Source organism: Bos indicus x Bos taurus, chromosome 2, assembly GCF_003369695.1.
Source record: "Bos indicus x Bos taurus breed Angus x Brahman F1 hybrid chromosome 2, Bos_hybrid_MaternalHap_v2.0, whole genome shotgun sequence".
Taxonomy (NCBI): Eukaryota; Metazoa; Chordata; class Mammalia; order Artiodactyla; family Bovidae; genus Bos; species Bos indicus x Bos taurus.
Window position 1 is genome coordinate 128,080,530 of NC_040077.1, and position 20,278 is coordinate 128,100,807.

The 20,278-nt window shown below is 46.7% G+C and overlaps 1 protein-coding gene across 4 annotated transcripts in view; it reads right to left on the reverse strand.

Moving 5' to 3' along the window:
* Positions 1 to 5,786: 5,786 nt before the first annotated feature.
* Positions 5,787 to 20,278, reverse strand: part of NIPAL3 (NIPA like domain containing 3) — a 57,260-nt gene continuing 42,768 nt past the window's right edge. For 2 of the 4 annotated variants that reach the window (XM_027520299.1, XM_027520300.1), the window contains 6 exons: positions 19,616 to 19,751; positions 17,276 to 17,364; positions 15,490 to 15,553; positions 13,657 to 13,751; positions 12,446 to 12,477; positions 5,787 to 9,767 (listed from right to left, as the gene is read on the reverse strand). In XM_027520299.1, the coding sequence (XP_027376100.1) occupies positions 12,461 to 12,477; positions 13,657 to 13,751; positions 15,490 to 15,553; positions 17,276 to 17,364; positions 19,616 to 19,751 (401 nt within the window). In that variant the 3' untranslated portion in view covers positions 5,787 to 9,767; positions 12,446 to 12,460. The remainder of the gene's footprint in view (positions 9,768 to 12,445; positions 12,478 to 13,656; positions 13,752 to 15,489; positions 15,554 to 17,275; positions 17,365 to 19,615; positions 19,752 to 20,278) is intronic. The other 2 variants (XM_027520294.1, XM_027520297.1) reach the window with 1 other exon arrangement.

Consider the following 20,278-nt stretch of genomic DNA (forward strand, 5'->3'; position numbering starts at 1 on the left):
ATCTTCACGACCCAGATAATCACAGTGGTGTGATCACTCACCTAGAGCCAGACATCCTGGAATGTGAAGTCAAGTGGGCATTAGGAAACATCACTACGAACAAAGCTAGTGGAGGTGATGGAATTCCAGTTGAGCTATTTCAAATCCTGAAAGATGATTCTGTGAAAGTGCTGCACTCAATATGCCAGCAAATTTGGAAAATTCAGCAGTGGCCACAGGACTGGAAAAGGTCAGTTTTCATTCCAATCCCAAAGAAAGGCAATGCCAAAGAATGCTCAAACTACTGCACAATTGCACTCATCTCACAAGCTAGTAAAGTGATGCTTAAAATTCTCTAAGCCAGGCTTCAGCAATATGTGAACCATGAATTTCTAGATGTTCAAGCTGGTTTTAGAAAAGGCAGAGGAACCAGAGATCAAATTGCCAACATCCGCTGGATCATGGAAAAAGCAAGAGAGTTCCAGAAAAACATCTATTTCTGCTTTATTGACTATGCCAAAGCCTTTGACTGTGTGGATCACAACAGACTGTGGAAAATTCTGAAAGAGATGGGAATACCAGACCACCTGACCTGCCTCTTGAGAAACCTGTATGCAGGTCAGGAAACAACAGTTAGAACTGGACATGGAACAACAGACTGGTTCCAACTGTATATTATCACCCTGCTTATTTAACTTAAGTGCAGAGTACATCATGAGAAACGCTGGGCTGATGAAGCATAAGCTAGAATCAAGATTTTCAGAGAAATATCAATAACCTCAGATATGCAGAAGATACCACCCTTATGGCAAAAAGTGAAGAGGAACTAAAAAGCCTCTTGATGAAAGTGAAAGTGGAGAGTGAAAAAGTTGGCTTAAATCTCAACATTCAGAAAACTAAGATCATGGCATCTCATCTCATCACTTCATGGCAAATAGATGGGGAAACAGTGGAAACAGTGGCTGACTTTATTTTTCTGGGCTCCAAAATCACTGCAGATGGTGATTGCAACCATGAAATAATCACTGCGGATGGTGATTGCAGCCATGAAATTAAAAGACGCTTACTCCTTGGACGGAATGTTACGACCAAGTTATGACCTAGACAGCATATTCAAAAGCAGAGACATTACTTTGCCAACAAAGGTCCGTCTAGTCAAGGCTATGGTTTTTCCAGTGGTCATGTATGGATGTGAGAGCTGGACTGTGAAGAAAGCTGAGCACCGAAGAATTGATGCTTTTGAACTGTGGTACTGGAGAAGACTCTTGAGAGTCCCTTGGACTGCAAGGAGATCCAACCAGTCCATCCTAAAGGAGATCAGTCCTGGGTGTTCATTGGAAAGATTGATGCTGAAGCTGAAACTCCAATACTTTGGCCACCTCATGCAAAGAGTTGACTCATTGGAAAAGACCCTGATGCTGGGAGGGATTGGGGGCAGGAGGAGAAGGGGACAACAGAGGATGAGATGGCTGGATGGCATCACCGACTCGATGGACATGAGTTTGAGAGAACTCCGGGAGTTGGTGATGGACAGGGAGGCCTGGCATGCTGAGATTCATGGGGTTGCAAAGAGCTGGACACGACTGAGCAACTGAACTGAACTGAATATTCCATTGTGTATATGTACCAAATTATTCAGTTTCAAGGAGTATCCTTTGTTGTGAGATTTTGCCCTTACTATTTTGGTGTTAATGTCCTGTTTTAATGAAATAATAGTATAATAGTCATAGTCTTTTTGGTGTCCTCACTGGATGGAAGTGGGTGGGAACTCTCTGGGGTGTCTTTTATAAGGGCACTAATCCCATTCATGTGAATGGGAGCAGAGACATTGCTTTGTCAACAAAGGTCCATCTAGTCAAATCTATGGTTTTTTTCAGTATTCCTGTATGGATGTGAGAGTTGGACCATAAAGAAGGCTGAGTGCTGAAGAATTGATGCTGTTTAACTGTGGTGCTGGGGAAGATTCTTGAGAGTCCCTTGGACTGCAAGGAGATCCAACCAGTCCATCCTAAAGGAAATCAAGCCTGAATATTCATTGGAAAGACTGATGCTGAAGCTGAAGCTCTAGTACTTTAGCCACTTGATGTGAAGAAGTGACTCATTAGAAAGACCCTGATGCTGGGAAAGATTGAAGGCAGGAGGAGAAGGGGACGACAGAGGATGAGATGGCTAGATGGCATTACCGTCTCCATGGACATGAGTTTGAGCAAGATCTGGGAGATGGTTAAGGACAGGGAAGCCTGGAGTGCTGAAGTCCATGGGGTCACAATGAGTCAGACACACAACTGAGAGACTGAACAACGATCCCATTCATGAGGGTTCCAACCTCATGTCCTAATCACTTCCTCCAAATTCCACCTCCAAAAGCATCACACTGGGGATTAGGTTTCAACACATGAACTGGGGGAGCGGGGTGGGGGCACTAACATTTAGCCTATAGCACCTGCGCGATCTTCACAGAACTAACTGTGCTCCTGCAGGGATATCTTTGTTGTTGCTCAGTTGCTCAGTCATGTCCAGCTCTTTGTGACCCCATGAACTGCAACAGTCCAGGCTTCCCTGTCATTCACTGTCTCCAGGAGTTATAGCCTCACACCGAAAAAAAAAGATTCTTTTTTTGGTTTGCATTTGTTTATATTGACAACCTTAATGCTAGTTGCATTATTATATTTAACGAGACTATGAAAGAACACTGGCACATCTATACCAAACACAGTCTTTCTCTTGAACAGGACTTGGGCCATAGTTTCTTTTCTTTCCTGTTGTTGTTTATTTGTTTGAAAGAAAGCTGAATTTATTTTGTAGTAAACTAATAAAAAATTAAAAATATTAAAGAGAACAAGATTAACCACAAAAAGAGTTAGTGATTCTTTGCCAACCTCTATTTAGATTTTATGATTCTATGGAACCATAACAGAAATTGGCGAACAGCCTTTGGCACATACCAGCCAAACAGACCCTGATGCTGGGAAAGATTGAGGGCAGGAGGAGAAGGGGGTGACAGAGGATGAGATGGTTGGATGGCATCATCGACTCAATGGACATGAGTTTGAGCAAACTCTGGGAGATAATGAAGGACAGGGAAGTCTGGCATGATGCAGTCCATGGGGTCGCAAAGAGTTGGACACAACTGAGCGACTGAACAACAATAAAGCCACGCAGACCCGCAAGAGTTAAACAGTCTTGGTTAGTTTTTAGCTGTTACTGCTGACGAACACTTGCAGCTAGATTTTTCTTCACAGAGCTTCATTAACTACTCTCTGACTCCAAATAGATTATACTCTTCACGTGGCATTCTTCTCCCCCTATATTCTCTGGTAACATTCTGCATCTCAGAAAGATGGTCAGGGGTTAACCATTTCAGGGACACCAGACCTGGTTGCTGAGTTGTCTGATGCCAGCTGTGACCGTTTTGAAGCTTTGCAAAAGAAAAAAAAATCCAAACCTTCATGAGGATATAAAAACCTCTCCTTATTCCCAAGAGAGGGGGGCACAATCCTTGAGGCCCTAGCCTACTATTTGGCATTGGTGGACAGGGAGCCAAGATTTTGGTAATGATGGTTCAGTGGTTAAGAATTTTCCTGCTAATTCAAGAGACACTGGTTCAGTCGCTGCCCCAGGAAGATCCCACATGCTGCCGGGCAACTAAGCCCGTGCTCCGTAACTACTGAGTCAGCACTCTAGAACCTGTGTGCTGCAACCACTGAAGCCAGTGTACTCTAGGGCCAGTGCTCCACAACAAGAGAAGCCACTGCAATGAGAAGCCTGAGCCCTGCAACTAGAGAGTAGCCCCTGCTCACTGCAATGAGAGAAAGCCAGCATGCAGCAAAGAAGACCCAGCACAGCCAAAAATAAATAACAAATCTTTAGCAAAAGGAAAGTTAAAACAAATAACAGAAAATTTAATGAGAACAAGAGTAACTACAAAGAGTTGGCAATGCTTCGTTAATCTCTTATTTTTTTTGACTTCGCCACATGACTTGTAGGATCCTAGTTCCTCAACTAGGGATCAAACCCGGGCCTTCAGCAGTGAAACTGCAGCCCTAACCACTGGACCTCCAGGGAATTCCCCAATCTCTATTTTTAAATTGAACTGTTTTATGAGATCAGAAAGTCTGAGACTCATGGAGAATTCTAAAATCCTCCCACTGCCCTGTTCTGAATTTTACTGCCGTGTCCCTGCCATGGGCGACATTGCCATTGTGATCCTGAGAGACTCAGTTGATGAGCTTCTGTTCCGTAAGTCTGTATCCTTCAGCGAAACTGTACATGCTTTGTTTCAGATGTGAAATCCTAACATGTGGTGGGCCTTACCCCGTGGAAGCCAACCACACGGCAGGAAAGGCAGTGCAGCAGAGGGGTAGAGAGCTCAAGTTTTGGAGGCAGTTCTGGCCTCAAATCCTGGTTCTACTACTTACTGGTTATATGACCTGAGTCTCAGTTTCTTCATCTGTAAAATGGGGATAATATTAAAAGTTACCTCACGGAATTGTTATAAAAAATAATCGAGATGTACATGAGGTCTTAGTATAGTTTGTGCCATATACTGCTACTGCTGCTGCTAAGTCGCTTCAGTCGTGTCCGACTCTGTGTGACCCCATAGACAGCAACCTACCAGGCTCCTCCATCCCTGGGATTCTCCAGGCAAGAACACTGGAGTGGGTTGCCATTTCCTTCTCCAATGCATGAAAGTGAAAAGTGAAAGTGAAGTCGCTCAGTCGTGTCTGACTCTTTGCGACCCCATGGACTGCAGCCCACCAGGCTCCTCCATCCATGGGATTTTCCAGGCAAGAGTACTGGAGTGGGGTGCCATTGCCTTCTCCATTGTGCCATATAAGTGCTTGTTAATATATGGGTACACATTATTCTGTGTGTGTGCAGATATAAACGTTTAGGCACTATTCCACACCTGCCTTACAGATTGGAAACTTAGAATGAAGAAAGACACATGTGCTTGGAATTACCTAAGAAAAGTCGCAAGTGTTCACTATACGATTGCAAAGGGAATAAGGCTTCCCAGGTGGCTCAGTGGTAAAGAATCCACCTGCCAAGCAGGAGACTGGAGTTCAATTCCTGGGTCAGGAAGATCCCCTGGAGAAGGGAATGACTACCCACTGCAGTATTCTTGCCTGGGAAATCCATGGACCGAAAACCTGGCGGGCTACAGTCCATGGTATCACAAAGAGTCAAACACAATTTAGCAGCTAAACCACCACCCCGAAGTGAATAAGTAAACAGGAAAACCACTGGTCAGTGTAATATAGTGTCCTGATGGAGAGTGTACTATGTCCAGAGTGCTGGACATAGTTTTAAGACTTTACATCTATTACTTCACCTAATCCTCATAATAACCCTTAGAAAGCTACTGTTACTATCTTGGTATTACATATGGGGCACAAAGAATTTAACCAACTTGTTCAGTACCACACAGCTAATAAGTAGTGGAGCCAAGAACCAAACCCAAGCAGAGTGGCCATAGAGTCCATACTCTTCACCACTACAAAAAAAAAGAGTGCTTAATTCATCCTTAACTGCAATCCTGGGCACCTCTAGATCTGCACTGTTCCTACAGTGGCTACTAGCTATATATGGGGATATTTCAGGGAACTGAATTTAAATCAAATGAAAAACCCAATTCCTAGGTTTCATCCCTACATCTAAATGCTTCATAGCCACATGTGGATAGTGGCTGCCGTTTGGGCAGCAGACACAGAACATCTCTGTCGCGGCAGGAAGTTTTGCTGGACAGCACTGAGGCAGGCAACTCTAGAAAGTATTAATCAAATGAAAGACCCAAACCCAACAGGTGTCATGTGGATTTTGTTTTTAATTAAATACCACTTCATAATGTTATTTGTACCTAGCACACACCTTTTTGAAAAATAAGAACATGCCATACATTAGTCATTAAATTAACAAAATGTGAGCATCCCCATAGAATATAGTCTAAGGTGACTTCACTTACACAACTTCTCAGAGAAACACACAGTAGAATCAGTACGCCTACCAGCCAGTGTGGGACCAGATTTGGGATTCGCAAGGCTGCAGGTTGGAGGTTCCCCAACACTACCCTGCTGGGCATCTCGTTGCCACGCTGTGCCATCCAGCTGCTTGGTTCCCACCAGCAAAGCGACGGAGAGAGGTCGATTCACCCTCGTCTACCCAGCATCCAGTTCCACCCTGCAAAACCCTCCCACCACCTGAGGCTTCATGTGATGGCATCTTCAGACCTGCAGCTCCATGGGAGGGGTGGGGGGCCGGTGGAGTGGGGCTAAGCTCTCTTTAAAAGCTGCAGGTGCCCGTCTGTGAACTGATGTTGATGTCTGAGTAGGGACTCCAGAATCCCAGTCTTTAGGAGAGGGGGACGGAGTGGGGCGGACAGAGGAAGCTGGAGAACAACTGGAAAGTTTGTGACCAACCCAAGTTTGGTGACCTTGCCTTACGTCCTGGTGGCAGGGAACGGGATGCTGCTGGGACATGTCACATTGCTTGGAGCCTTTGAGAGGGTTTGGGGATGTGAGGACCACGAGAGAAACAAAGAATCAGGGCTGCGGATGGAAAATGGATGTCCTTGTCCCCCATCCTAACAGCAAGTGCTGCTTATTGGTCACCGGCAAACAGTCCATTTACACTCGGGCACACAGACTGGGAGATGCCGGCCCAAGACCACAGTCGGAATTCTGGGTGCCATGGCTCCACATCAGCTGTTCTTCCTGGGACCACGTGACCTCCCCTGGCTTCCACTCCGGCAGCAGCTCTGCCCAGCCCTCCTGTACTCCGCCTCGTAAGATGATGCTGTTATCCTAAACCTGGAGGCAGATGCTGCCCAGGCTCCAGCAGCAGCTCCCGGGTGGCGCTGAACCCACGATCGTCGGCTGACCGAGGATTACAGCGCGCTTGTATCCATTCGTCACTCCTGCCTGACTCCAAAAGACGTCACCAAACAAAGGGCAGATGACAGTGTGAGGCTGGGGGCTACAAGGTGCCGGCTGATCACCTGGGTCCGACACATTTAAATGGCCTCCTTGCTTACCTTTCTTCCATCCACTCCACCCTCACATCCCTTCCTGGTCTACGACCCACATTGGAAACATCATCGGGAAAATATGAGTGGCAGTGAAAAGGGATTTTAATTCCCCTTTTGTGTTTTGTTTTGCAGGCGTGCAGCCTGACCTTGAACACTGACTTTTATCACCCCTTCAAATTCTTCCTCTGCTCTGCATAAAGCCTCCTTTCCAATCTGCCATTCTCACCCTCATGAACCATCAATGGCTCCTGTGTTCTCTAGGATACGCTTTAAACTCCTCAGCCAGGCCTTCAAGTTTCTCCATGATTCCACCTCTTACTGCTGATCTTTGCAGGCTAATCTCCCATCACCTACCCTGGCTCTTCCTTTGCCCCCACCCCAATCCATCTCTGTGCCTTTGCAAATGTTGGCCCCCCTGCCTGGGGGTGATCACTTTACTGGCTACGTTTTGCTCAAATCTTAGCTAGATTTGCCACCCACCAGGGAGTCTAGCCAAAATCATCTCCAATCCTGAATACCCAGTTCTGGGCTCAGGGCCTGCCTTTAGCGGGCCTCCGTAACTGTCATTTTCTGTGGTCCGCTATCACACTCGGCCTGCCCTGTCATAGTCGACCACATATTTGTGTCTCTTGCTGCTGGCTTGGAGGGCAGAAATCAGGTCTTATTATTTGTAGCCCTCACCGTCCAAATGTTTAACATATAGTCAGTGTCTCACAAACATTGTTGAACTGAGTTGATACCTATCCTAAAGGGGAAAAAAAAGCCATTGTCTGTTGCCTTCCTGGGCATGTAAGACACAATACAGAACTGGTTATCCCAGGCAACAAACACCAGCTTCAAAGACAAGGTACTAAATCGGTATTAAGCACAATCCATAAAGGTTAATGATCTATCAACACTGGTCTGTTAACACTGTTATCTTGCCTGTTAGCTCAAGGCTGCCTAGAGAAGCAGGAAGTGCAGTTCTAAGAGGTAATCACTGGATGGAGAAATGCCACGGATCCTATGGGGATTATTGAGCCTGCCAAATGCACCCCCAAGAGGAAACAAGGAATGATAGTTCCAGCTTTCCACCGGGGGGTGGGTTGGGTGTGGGGGTGTCAGGATTTTAGCAGACTGGCTCTCTCAGTTATTAGACTTTTAAGGTGTGTGATACTTGGATTACCAGCCTCAAAATCACCTACGCTGCCAGTTCAGAACGCAGACTCTTTTTTTTTGGCTGCGCGACTCGGCTTGTGGGATCTTAGTTCCTGGACCAGGGATCCAACCTGTGCCCCTGTATTGAAAGTGTGGAGTCTTCACCCCTGGAACCAGGAAAGTCCCAAGAATGCAATGCTTGGGCCTGGTCCCAGTCCCACTTAATCTGAGGTTGGGGTGTGGGAATCTGCATTTTAAATAAATTCCCTAAGGGATCCTTACTCTCATTAAAGTTTACAGAACTTTAGCTGCTATTCTCAGAAGTATACAGTCAGCCTAAGGGAAGACAGCTGTGTATGCAGCCAGCCGGCAGCAGCCCCATTTCTGAGAATTCCTGCTTCTCGAGGATGTATGTGTATGGGGACCCAAAGAGTCTATTGACCCCAAGGAAGTTAGCCAATGACTCAAGCTTGGTTAGTCGATCAATACAGGAGAGGATGGAGGAGAAGTGAGCAAGGCTGTCTCTAAAATAAGCACCTCCCCCCTCCACCCCCCTAGTTTTCCCAGAGGGCACTGGTGTACAGGAAAATGCAACACAAAACACCCAGATTGTCTGTCTGTCCTTTGATAAGTGATGCAGTCACCTCTTGTCAAATGAAAGGGATTTTTCTTCCTTTAAGGGCTGAAGTCTCATCACTCCTACTCTTTCTTATTCTTTCCCTTCTCTTAATTTCTCAGTTCCCTTGAGGGCAAAAAATTAGCAGCAGAACCAGAATCAAATTAGTTTCCAGAAAGAACCCAGTACAAACACATCAAGCACATCTTCCCTGGAGAGGCACAGACACTCAGAAAGCAGATGTGAACTCCTTACCGGTGAGTGACAGAATGTGACAGCCGGGGCTGGCTCACCATGCCATGAGAAGGTGACACGAAGGTTATCACAAGTACAGACTCAAGAGGGAGGTGGGTAGAGATCGGTGCTGCACATGAGGTGAGGGAAGACTAGATCTAGAGCTTTCCAGCCTTTCAGTGGATTTGGAAAGTAGGGGCAGAACCTCTGCCTGGCTTTAGCTCTGAAGAATATGGCCACCCTTGGTCATGCCTGGGAAAGCCCAGGTACCATCCGCGGATGAGGAAGGCTTTCCAAGTCTGCTTGGGCTAAAGCAGGCAGAGGCTGAACTGTCCTGCCTCCCTAGAACACTGCTTTCATCCCCCCACTCCCAGCCTCATCATTTGAAATTTCCAGGACCAAGGTAATCTACTCTTTGTCTGAGGCAAATGCTTTTCGAGGTGCTCGTCTACAGAGTTCGTGGATTAAAAAAAAAAAAGACTTGAAAGGCAAGTTTTAGAATTAAGGATTGAACCACTGTCAGTACCGCTTGAGCAGCTGTGAATAGAGGAAAGGGGTCTCCTTCAAGGCGGGCTCACTCCTTCTTGGTGTGTTCCAGGACGCGGTAGGGAACCCCAGAGGCATTTCTGGAGCCATGTTCTTCCTGCATGACGGGCAGTGTGGCAGGAGCGTAGATCTCAGAAATGTTGTCGTTGTTTTCCAGGGCCCCGTAAGAAAAAGAAGCTTTGAGGTCAGGCTGGACGGTCATCCCCTTGTCATGCATGTTTTGCATACCTGAAACAAAATCCATCCCCCCAAATCATTATGTGATAAGGGAGCCAAAGGAGGCTGGGTCTATCCCATCATGGACTAACTATGGTGCTCAGGAGCTAAGCGTGTGCATTGTCAATTTCCTGAATGCTTTAGATTGAAAAAAAGAGCACCCATAAATACACACTAGAAATACTACAGTTGCTAAGCAACAAGGGATGAATCTTCAGGAAATATGCACACAGGCCAGCCACTGTCAAGAGGAACCACTGGTTGGCTTCGAAGGAGGTGGGAATGTCTGGGACAGAGGGGAACCAGCACTGTGCTTTGAACGTGGTAGATGCCACACTTTACTGCTGATTTAGATCAGGATCCAGAAAAATTTCATTATACTGTTAAGAGGATAACTTTTGTGTCACAGATACGTGACACACAGATATCATGATGCTCAGAGGGAGAGTTTTGACATTATCATCCCTGATCCACATACAGGGTCAGGTGTGGTTTTTCTTATTACTTATGGGCACACTGATATTGAATTTCTACTTTTATTTGAGGGCAAATATCTTAGTTGTTAATTCCTTTAAATGTACTGTATAATTCCCCTAGTCAGGTGGGACCTGGCCTCCTCTGAGGCCAATTCTTTTTCCTGGGAGGGAATTAAGACACTTTAAATTATCTTGCCCCTTGGTTAAGTAATAAAAATTCTGAATGCAAATTGCTTCCCATGAAACTATGATGATAACAGCTGACATCTGACTGCTTCTTATGCCTGATGCACTGGGCTAAGTGCTTTAAACAGTAACAATAAGAGCAATAATGTTACTGGCATTATATAAAGGGGCTGAGCATTTAGTTGGTGGCAGACATCATAATGTTATAACGTTATAAAGTTTTCTCTCATTTGATTCTCACAACAATTTATTTAGGAAAATGAGGCAGTTGGAGGTTAAGGAGATTGCCTGAGGTCACAAGCTAGTAAGTGGAAGTTCTAGGGTTCAGATTCAGTGGTTTAAATTCTGAAGCCTACACCCTTAACCAGACTGCTGTCTGGGCTCCCTACAGACCTCAGTCCCCCCAAATCCTAGGACAGAAATATGCTACTATCCTCCTTTTATGGGTAAGAACACAGATTCAGAGAGGTGAAGTAACTTGCCCAAGGACACACAGCTATGAGAGATAGAGCTGGGATCTGACACCAAAGCCCCTGCTCTTCACCTGTTCTACTAACAGCCTGGGAAGTCCTGGTCTGTGGGAGGCCCTTTGCCTTCACCCACATAAGCCCTGGCTGATGAGAATTTGAAGGGTACAGTTGAAAGTGTGTAGTTTGGATTTTGGGGAGGAAATTGGAGGAGATGAGGGGATGCCTATTTCTCAGAGAAGGGAGTTGGCTTCACAGGCAGAGTTTAGCTTTGTCAATGCTCTCCAGCCCAAACCTACCAGGAATACAAGTACAGTCTAACACATTTGGGTTTCTTGACTCATGGCAGTGAAGGAGATGTATAACACGAGTAACTGTTTCAGTAAATGGGTATCAAAAAGAAACTATTATAGGATCAGGGTTGGGAAGGGTGATGTTAGGAGGGTTTTAGGAAGCAGGGCTTTGCTTTGGATTAGATGTTGTCAGGAAGTGGGGCTAATTCTATAAATGGGGATCTTAATGATTGTTATCTAGAAGGAAAGAAGACGAGATGGAGACTAAAACTGTGATTGGTAAAGAACCAGGAGTCATTCATGTTAGGTGGATGGTTGGTCTTTATCGTCCAGACAATGTTCATGTTTTGTCTGTGTTTGGACGTGACAGTGGTGTGGTCCTGTTTGTGTTTTGATCCAACATGGTCACAGAACATCCTCGTCTGATGCTGATGTTCTGTGAAATGGTCTATGTTCAACCAGGAGCCCCAAGGCCTAACCGTGAGAGCCAGGCCAGCTCCTTGCTGTCAGGGACTGTTTTTCTCCTCATTTTCTAGAAGTCTTGCAGGTTCTGGAATTATTTAAAGCCTCTCACAACTGTGACATAGACTGAATCTCTGGAACTTGAGTTCCTCTTGAATGGTGGCTACTGGTTGGTTGTGAAGATGTCAATCTGGTGAGACCAAAAGCCAGGAAGGTCCTGATGCTGACCAGGGAAACCAAGCAGCTGGAAAGGAAACTCTGTTTAAGGGTTTTCTTCTTGTTCTACCTGGCATCAGGTCAAACAAAGGTTTGGAAATTTCAAAGTTTTTTTTAAAGCAAAAGTAAAGTGAAATTGAACCAGGCATCTACCATATCCCAAACATTGTGCAAGGGACCTTTAACGTACTATCCCACTGAGATACGGGAGATGGGATTTGGATCCAGGTCATCTGAACTCCAAGCCCATGCTCCACCTCATAGTACAGAACCCAGGCCTACTCAGTCCTGACATGCCATGGCAGGAGGGCAGGGTCTCCTTTCTCCAACATCCAACTTCCCACAGGTCATGAGGCACAAAGAGAAAGCGAGAGCCACACCCACAAACAGATCACAGAATGTGGATATCTACGGTTACCTTAGGTTACCTTCTATCTTCTACCAGAAAACACATCTGGTATATATGCATATGTAAATACTTATATAGATGTATACACATACACGGTTTATAAACACACAAACACACATGTACATACACACACTTACACACACACACACACACACACACACACACAGAGTTGACACCTCACCTATCTGGAATTCAGCTATCCAGCGCCCTCATCTATCCGGAACACAGCCGAGAAACAAGGAAGTAAGCAAAAAAGGCATCTGAGCAGCCAGATTAGATGTTTCAAAGGTCCATGCACCAAAGCTCATGCATTTAACTCCTAGGAGAAACCTTAAGGCCCCAACTCAGAGCTTATTTATTTTAATTTTATATGCAATTTGCACAACTTGGGTCAAATGAGAAGATTGACACAGAGTTGCTATTAACAGGCAGGCTGGTAACAGCAAGAACAACAGACAACAGCTTAATAGCAAGAGATGAGGAAATAATATAAAAAGTAGACATAAATCCTTGGCCAATTAGATCAGGGGCACCTCAGTCAGCCCTGAGCACATGCCTGCCTCACAAGTGCTTTATTAAGGAGTATTCTATACCATCACTGCAATTGTATTTTGTTCATGAGACTGTCTTAACGGAGGGTGGGAGATTATGTTTTGGAGAGTGTTCCATCTCTTATATCTAAAATAAAAATTAAATTTGAGTTAAAGTGTGAAAGCTAGTGGTCACTTGCATCCCGAATTGAGACCAGCAAATCTGGACGGGGCTGGGCCAACATCCTAAACGTCTCACCTGAATCCCCTGAGGCTGGAAAGGACTGTCCAGTTTTCCAAAGCCCTACCACTCCCTTCTGTGCAGTATTCGGCTGATTCATACATTTACGTTCCTCCTGTGTGAACGTGTGCTTCTTGGTGTGAACCCTGAGCTCCCTGTGGTATTAGGCTTTCCAGAACAATCTACTTCCATGTGAACCTGAGGAATGAAGTTACGGTATTTGAATTTCAATCATCCTGTTTTCCTTCCCCTCTCTGATCATTCCATTCCACTGAGATGAATGGATTTTTCCTTTTGTAGGCAGGAAGTCTCGTGCTGTGGGTCATAATTATACCCAGGGTGAATCAGGATGGTCTTTAAAAGATCCCCCCAGCAGACATGACAACTGACAAGATGTGCTCAAAACCAATCGAGGTGCCTTAGCCATTGCCTCCTCTTTTGCAAACCGAGATTAAACAAAAAACTAAAAACAAAAAAGAGAGAGAGACAGTCACACCATAATAGCACAGCACATCTTCCCTGTAACCAAACCCAGAGGCCGGCTGTCTCTTTTTAAACAGAAAGTAGCAGTCATTCTATGCGGATGGGCTGGCCAGTTAGACACGTGGGATTTGACGTTACCTGGCATGGCATCCATGGAAATATAGGGCTCGAAGGGAATGGCCTTCTTCCTATTCCGTGTGATTAAGAAGACGCCCAAGAACGCGATGAGGCACCTGGCGAACACACGAGGGAGGAAGAGAAGCAAGGCCAGAGTGAGGCTGGAGGGATGCACTCAAACACAAGTAATGGGAGAAAGGGACAAGGTGGGTTCAAGCTGCAGAGCGGGATTCATTGCTGAATGGCCCTGAGAAGTGGCCAGGCCTGGGATCAGCAGAGAGCAAATGGGAGGTGAATACCCACAGGCCGTGTGGCCCACACAAGCCTCAATCAGAAGAAACCAGGTTCTCTTGGGCCAAACCCTCACAATTCTTCACCTCCACTTACCCTGCATCTCAGTCCTCTGCCTTTAAAAGTGTGTTGTTGTTGTTGTTGTTTTTAATTAAAAATTTCTTTATAGCCTAAATTCAACCAGTACAGGAATAGAGAAAGTAAAAACTGCAAAGTCCCTGTACAAACCCCAGTCCACAACATAGGTGTATATTCTTCCAGAGTCTCCAGTCTTTTCGTTTTGTTTTGTTCTTTTCTCCAGAATTTAGATAAACAAGCACACTTTCTAAAAGTTGAGGTATAATTTACATGCAACAAAATGCACAGTCTTGAAATGTGGAGCTCAGTGAATCTTGCCTGTGCACACACTTGTGGGATCACCACCCAGGTCAACAGAGGAGTCATTTCTATCCTCCCCACCCCAGTGTGATTTATTTAACTTGTATCTTACTGATGGGCATTTAGGTTGCTTTCAATTATGTGTGTATACCATTGATTTCAAAATGAATAAACACCCTTATACATGTGCCTTTATGCCCCATTTCAATTACTTTTCCGAGATAAATGATTAGAAATGGAAAGCTGCAACAAGAGGCATGCTCACTTAAACATCTCACTAACTGAGAGAGTAGCATTGACATATATAGGCTACCACTGTGTGTAAAATAAATAGCTGGTGGGAAGCCGTTGTGCAGCACAGAGAGCTCAGCTCAGTGCTCTGTGATGGCCTTGAGGGGTGGGAGGGGCGTGGTGGTGGAAGGGAGGCTCAAGAGGGAAGGGATTTACACTGTTGTACAATAGCAACTAACACACATTGTAAAGCAATTATCCTCCAACTGAAAATTAAAAAGAAAAAAGCATTGCTGACATTGCCAAACTGTCCTCCCACATCAAAGAACTTCTCACTGTGGCAGAGAGCTGGTCTCCTCCTCTCACCAACGTGTGAAATTACCCATCCTGTTAGATCTTGCAAAACCGTGGCGTGTTGTGGGCATCTTGGGGCTTCCCTGGTGGCTCAGATGGTAAAGCATCTGCCTGCAATGTGGGAGACCTGGGTTCGATCCCTGGGTCAGGAAGATTCCCTGGAGAGGAAATGGCAGCCCGCTCCAGTACTCTTGACTAGAAAATCCCATGGATGGAGGAGCCTGGAGGCTACAGTCCACAGGGTCGCAGAGAGTAGGACACGACTGAGCGACTTCACTTTTCTGTGTAGCTTCGATCTGTATTTCTTTTTATTAAAATTCTTTTTCAATATGTATTTCTTTGATCGGAGGTGAGGCTGAGAGTCTTTTCATGGGTCAAAATGTGATGTGTTCGAAATGACAAGGAGATGAAAGCCCAAAAGAGAAGTGAGGAAAAATAAAATGCTTTAGGGGGCGAAACGCTCACCTCTGGGGACAAAGCTCCCACTGCCAGCTGTTCCTCTGGCTCGAAGGGACTGGCTTAGAGGCTGGAGCAGGGGTGTGGGGAGAGGGGAAACCTGCCTGCAATACGGGGGCAGGGGTGGGGCAGGACAGGACTCACCCCAGTGCAAACATGCAGACGTGCAGCACGTCCTGCCCGAGGAAGTCCAGGTAGAAGACGGCGCCTGAGCAGCGAAGAGTGGAAAATACAAGTGAGCTCTTTTCAGATCACCTGCTGGCCAGTCTGCCCAGCATTTGGTGGCCTGCCCTCCCTGCAGGAAACCAAAGGGACCCAACATACCAGGCCTGCGCCCGCTAAGGTATTGAAGAGTGGACCAAAAGCCCTTTGGGAGAACAGATTGTCCTTTCCTCTCTTTCCGTCCCTCTTACCTCCACTTTGTTTTCTTTTTCTTTTGAAATAGTATTAGTAACAGATGTAAAGGAACAGCACAGAGTTCCCGCGTACCCTTCACCCGGCATCCCCCCGTGACATGACACTATGAGTCAAGAACCTTACTTAGCAGTTTTTATGCAACTCTTCTCCCTCATCTTTCTTAAGATGGAAAACCAAGGCTTTGTGGTTAAGCCGTTGGAGCTTTCCAGCCTCATGCGGTTGGCAGATGTCACGCCCTGTGGCGTGGAAGTGCCAAGGGCCTGCTGCCCTCACCCTGCAGCCGGCGTCAGTCTGGACTTATCTCACCACTCTGCACCCCCTTACTCCCCCACCCTGCTCGCCTCTTGCTGCACCCAGAGCTCCCGCTAGACTCCCAGCTCAACCGCGGTGTTCATATTCCTTTCAACCTTGCCTGGACTGAAGTCATTGACCATGACTGAAACTCCCACGGGATCCACGTGAGGTTAGCTTTCCAGCTGCTCTGGGTCAAGCCCTACTCAATCCCTGGTCCCGCTCATGGCACAGGCTTGGCAGGCTGTATGCCCTCCTATCCTGATCTCTGTAAGCAAGGTCTGGGCACCAGTTGAACATACTGCAGGGCAAAGCAGACGGCTGTACCGCTGGGCCTTCCGCAAGGGGAGGCACACTGGCTCTTACTGGTCTTTTTACTCTGAAAAGTTTAGTCGCCACTGCTTCTTACAAACAACAAACTCTGATACGTCTTTAGCCTCTGAAGCCACCTCAGAAAGAAAAAGAAACAAAAATATGGAGGTGAAATAGAAGAAAAGCGGAGTGTAATAATGAAAATCACTTATTGAGCACTTGTTTTATATGTATATATAAAATTGTGTGTGTGTGTGTGTGTGTGTATATATATATAAATGATCTCTAAAAATTATATAGAGGAAATATGTGGTCACTTGGCCAGTGGGGGCTGTGGAATTAGCAGATGAGGGTAAAAATTGTTAATAAAACCTGGCACAAGCAGTACAAAGTAAGGGACATTTGGACTATACATATTTCAATTCTAGGCTTCCCTGGTGGCTCAGACAGTAAAGAATCTGCCTGCAGTGCAGGAGCCCTGGTTCGATCCCTGGGTGGGGAAGACCTCCTGGAGAAGAGAATGGCTACCCAGTCCAGTATTCTTGCCTAGAGAATTCCATGGACACAGAGGAGCCTATCAGGCTATAGTCCATGGGGTTGCAAAGAGTCGGATGTGAGTGAGCAACTAACACGTTCATATTTCAATTCTAGGAGGAAAGTATTCCATTTTATGAATGTGGAACTGAGGCTCAGAGAGGTGAAGTGATTTTCCCAGAGCCACACAGCTCTGTGTCTGTGCTGTGGTGAAAACCCAGGTCTCTCTTTTCCCATGAGACCATCTACAACTGTGACGGGCAGAACAGCTCAGCAGAATTGGCCTTCTGACGGAGGTGGTGCTCCCTCCCCGGACCCCAGGGTAACAAACCTGCTGTCGAGGCGGAAGACAGAAATCTGGCGACCGCATGCTCACCTGCTGTGATGGCCACGGTGGTGGACAGAATGTAGCCCACACTGGCGATCAGAGAGGAGTCATACATCTGTGAGGCTTGACCTAAAAACCTTCAACACAAAAGGGCTCTAGTCAGCGGGCTGTGGGGGGATGTCAGAGGGCAGAGGACAAAGCCAGTGACTGCGGGCTAGGTGTGAAGAACGAAGACAAGGCACGAAGGGGCATTCTGCGGGTTTACGAAGATGCCAGCCTCGTGTGCCTCCCGAGCTGGGGTCCACACTTAGCTCCCATTCCTCCCCTGGACACACAGCCTGAAGCTCACCCCCTTCTCCTTCCAGCACCTCTGCCCACATGGTTCTCATCACTGCAATGCCCTTCTCCTCGCCTCTGTGTGACCTGCATTCCCAACCCACTAAAAAGCCATTCCTGATCCCTTAAACATGCCAAGAAACTCTTGGAGCACTTATCATTAACTTCCTTGTGCTGTCATTAATTTTTTTAAACAAGTTTTCTTAATTCAACAGTCACTGAGATAAATATAAGAAAAAGGAGAGAGGAAATTAGAGTCATTCCCCATCTCTCCATCTACAAAAAACTCTCTGTTATTTAGGAGTATATTTTTTGTCCATTCTCTGCAGGGGATGACAGAGGATGAGATGATTCGATGGCATCACCGACTCAAAGGACGTGAGTTTGAGCAAGCTCTGGGAGTTGGTGATGGACAGGGAGGCCTGGCATGCTGCGGTATGGGATTGCAAAGAGTCAGACACGACTAAGCGACTGAATTGTAATTGTACTGCCCAGCATTGTGGTTATTATTGCAAAGTTGCTTACACCAAAATACACCTCCTACCCACTGTAATCATCTGTTTACCAAGCTGTCCCCCCACCAGAGCTGTGAGCGCCTTGAGTTCAGTGACTGCCGCTCACACCTCTGTGTGCAGAAGGCCCAGCACAGGCCTAGTACACAGCAGGTGTCGGGGAACGTGTGCTGACTGCACGAGTGAGAAGCCTCCCGGTCATCTCTGTAACCCTTGGAGGACACAGCACAGAGCCTTACACTGGGCAGGGGCTCAGGGATGATGACCAGAATCACTGTAGGAGGACTAAGCATAGTCATGACGTGATCAAAAAGTTCATTCGGGCTTTTCTGTAACATCTTAATAATTGGCATAATAATAGTAACAAAATAATAACTGGCATAATAATAGTAACAAAAATCATAAAAGAAGCTATGGTTTGGCTTCCCAGGTGGCGCAGTGGTAAAGAATCCGCCTGCAAAGCAGGGATGCAAGAGACGTGGGTTTGATCCCTGGGTCAGGACGATTTCCTGGAGTAGGACATGGCACCCCACTCCAATATTCTTTCCTGGAAGATTCCATGGACAGAGGAGCCTGGCGTGCTGCAGTCTATGAGGTCACAAAGAGCTGGTCAAGACTGAATGACTGAGCACGCATGCACGTGGGTATTCTCATCTGTAGACGAGGACACTTTGTCTTAGAGAAGCTTAGAGGAGGGGGCTTAGGGCAGAGGGGTGAGGGGCAAGGGAAGGGGAGGGAGCCAGATGGCTGGGTTCACTCTCAGCTCCACCACTTTCTGGACGCTTGCAGTTCCTTATGTGCAAAATGAGGATGATCTCATTGTTGTGGGGGCCAAATGAACTCAAGCTTGTGGGAAGGCAGTGAGAGCAGAGCACCTGGGCAGCGGCAGTCACCCCGATTGCCCCCCCAAGGCGCTGTGGGGGGATGGTGAGCCCCAGCAGCTGGAGTCTGGCGCCTGACCTGCCACACACACCATACTGAGTCCTGCACTGTCCACCCTCTGTCCCCACGCAGATCCGCCACGTACCCACCCAGGCTCTCTGCTGGTCACCGGTCTCAAACGTAAACGAGGCCCAGGCCTCCCACCCTCAGAACTCCTGCTTTTGAGGGAGAAACTGTCATCTTGTTCTTCTACTTGGACAGATTTCTTAAGGACAAGAAATAACAACTGCTTGCTCTTTCTTGGATCACAAACAAATGCCTCTTGGGGATGGCACAGCTCCTTCTGGAGAGCCCTGCAACGGGCATCCGTCTCGGTCCAGGTGGGAAGGGAGGCTGACTCGGATCATGCAGGTCTCACATTTTTGAGGCACAGAGGAAAACACACCCACTCGAGGCTTTTCAAGTGGCACAAAAGGCCCTCCATATAACTCAGCAAATGAGCGAAACTTCTCGCTCCACAGTGGATGCCAAACCCTGGTGACAGGCTGCCTGTGAATGTTCTCCCTTCCCTACAGCTTCAAAAACAACCGTGATAGGACCCAGAAGCTGGAAGAGACCTTTGTGGGGAGGCCCAGGGAAAAAAGACTCTGCAACTCACGCGGCTTGATAGATGGCGGTCGCCACCATGCACACGAACATCACATAGAAGATGGGGTAGTCGAGCTGCAGGTTCCCCTGTATGGACAAGACCAGCATCCCGGCCACAGCCTTCACCGTCACCACAGTCATGGAGCCTGCGGAAGGTTAACAAGGACATGTGGGAACCGAGGGCAGAGCCCCGCCCGAGATTCACACAGTGAGAAGGTCTTCTGTGCTCTCCCGTGGAAGCAGCTAGGCAAGCACAGCACCAACAGGTATTTCCAAATGTCCCTTCTGAACTCAACCAAAAAAGGGCAGTGAGTCCACATGGAACCCTAGAGCGGCGGCGCCGGGTCTGGAACACGACCTCAAGGCAATCACAGGGAAAATGCGTAAAGAGCTTTTTTGGTCTTTTTTAAATTTTATTTTTATGTGTTTATTTGGCCTCCCAGGTCTTAGCTGCCTGCATGTATGATCTAGTTCCCTGACCAGAGATCGAACCCAGGTCCCTAGCACTGGGAGCGTGGAGTCTTAGCCACTGGAATGCCAGGGAAGTCCCTTTTTGGTCTTTTAAAATGCTTAACCAGTTGTATTTTTAAAAACATTTTCCTAGACTAGAGGTTTTAGAATGCACACCCCTACGCATATGTATATACTTTTCAAATATGTATGCTTATTTATT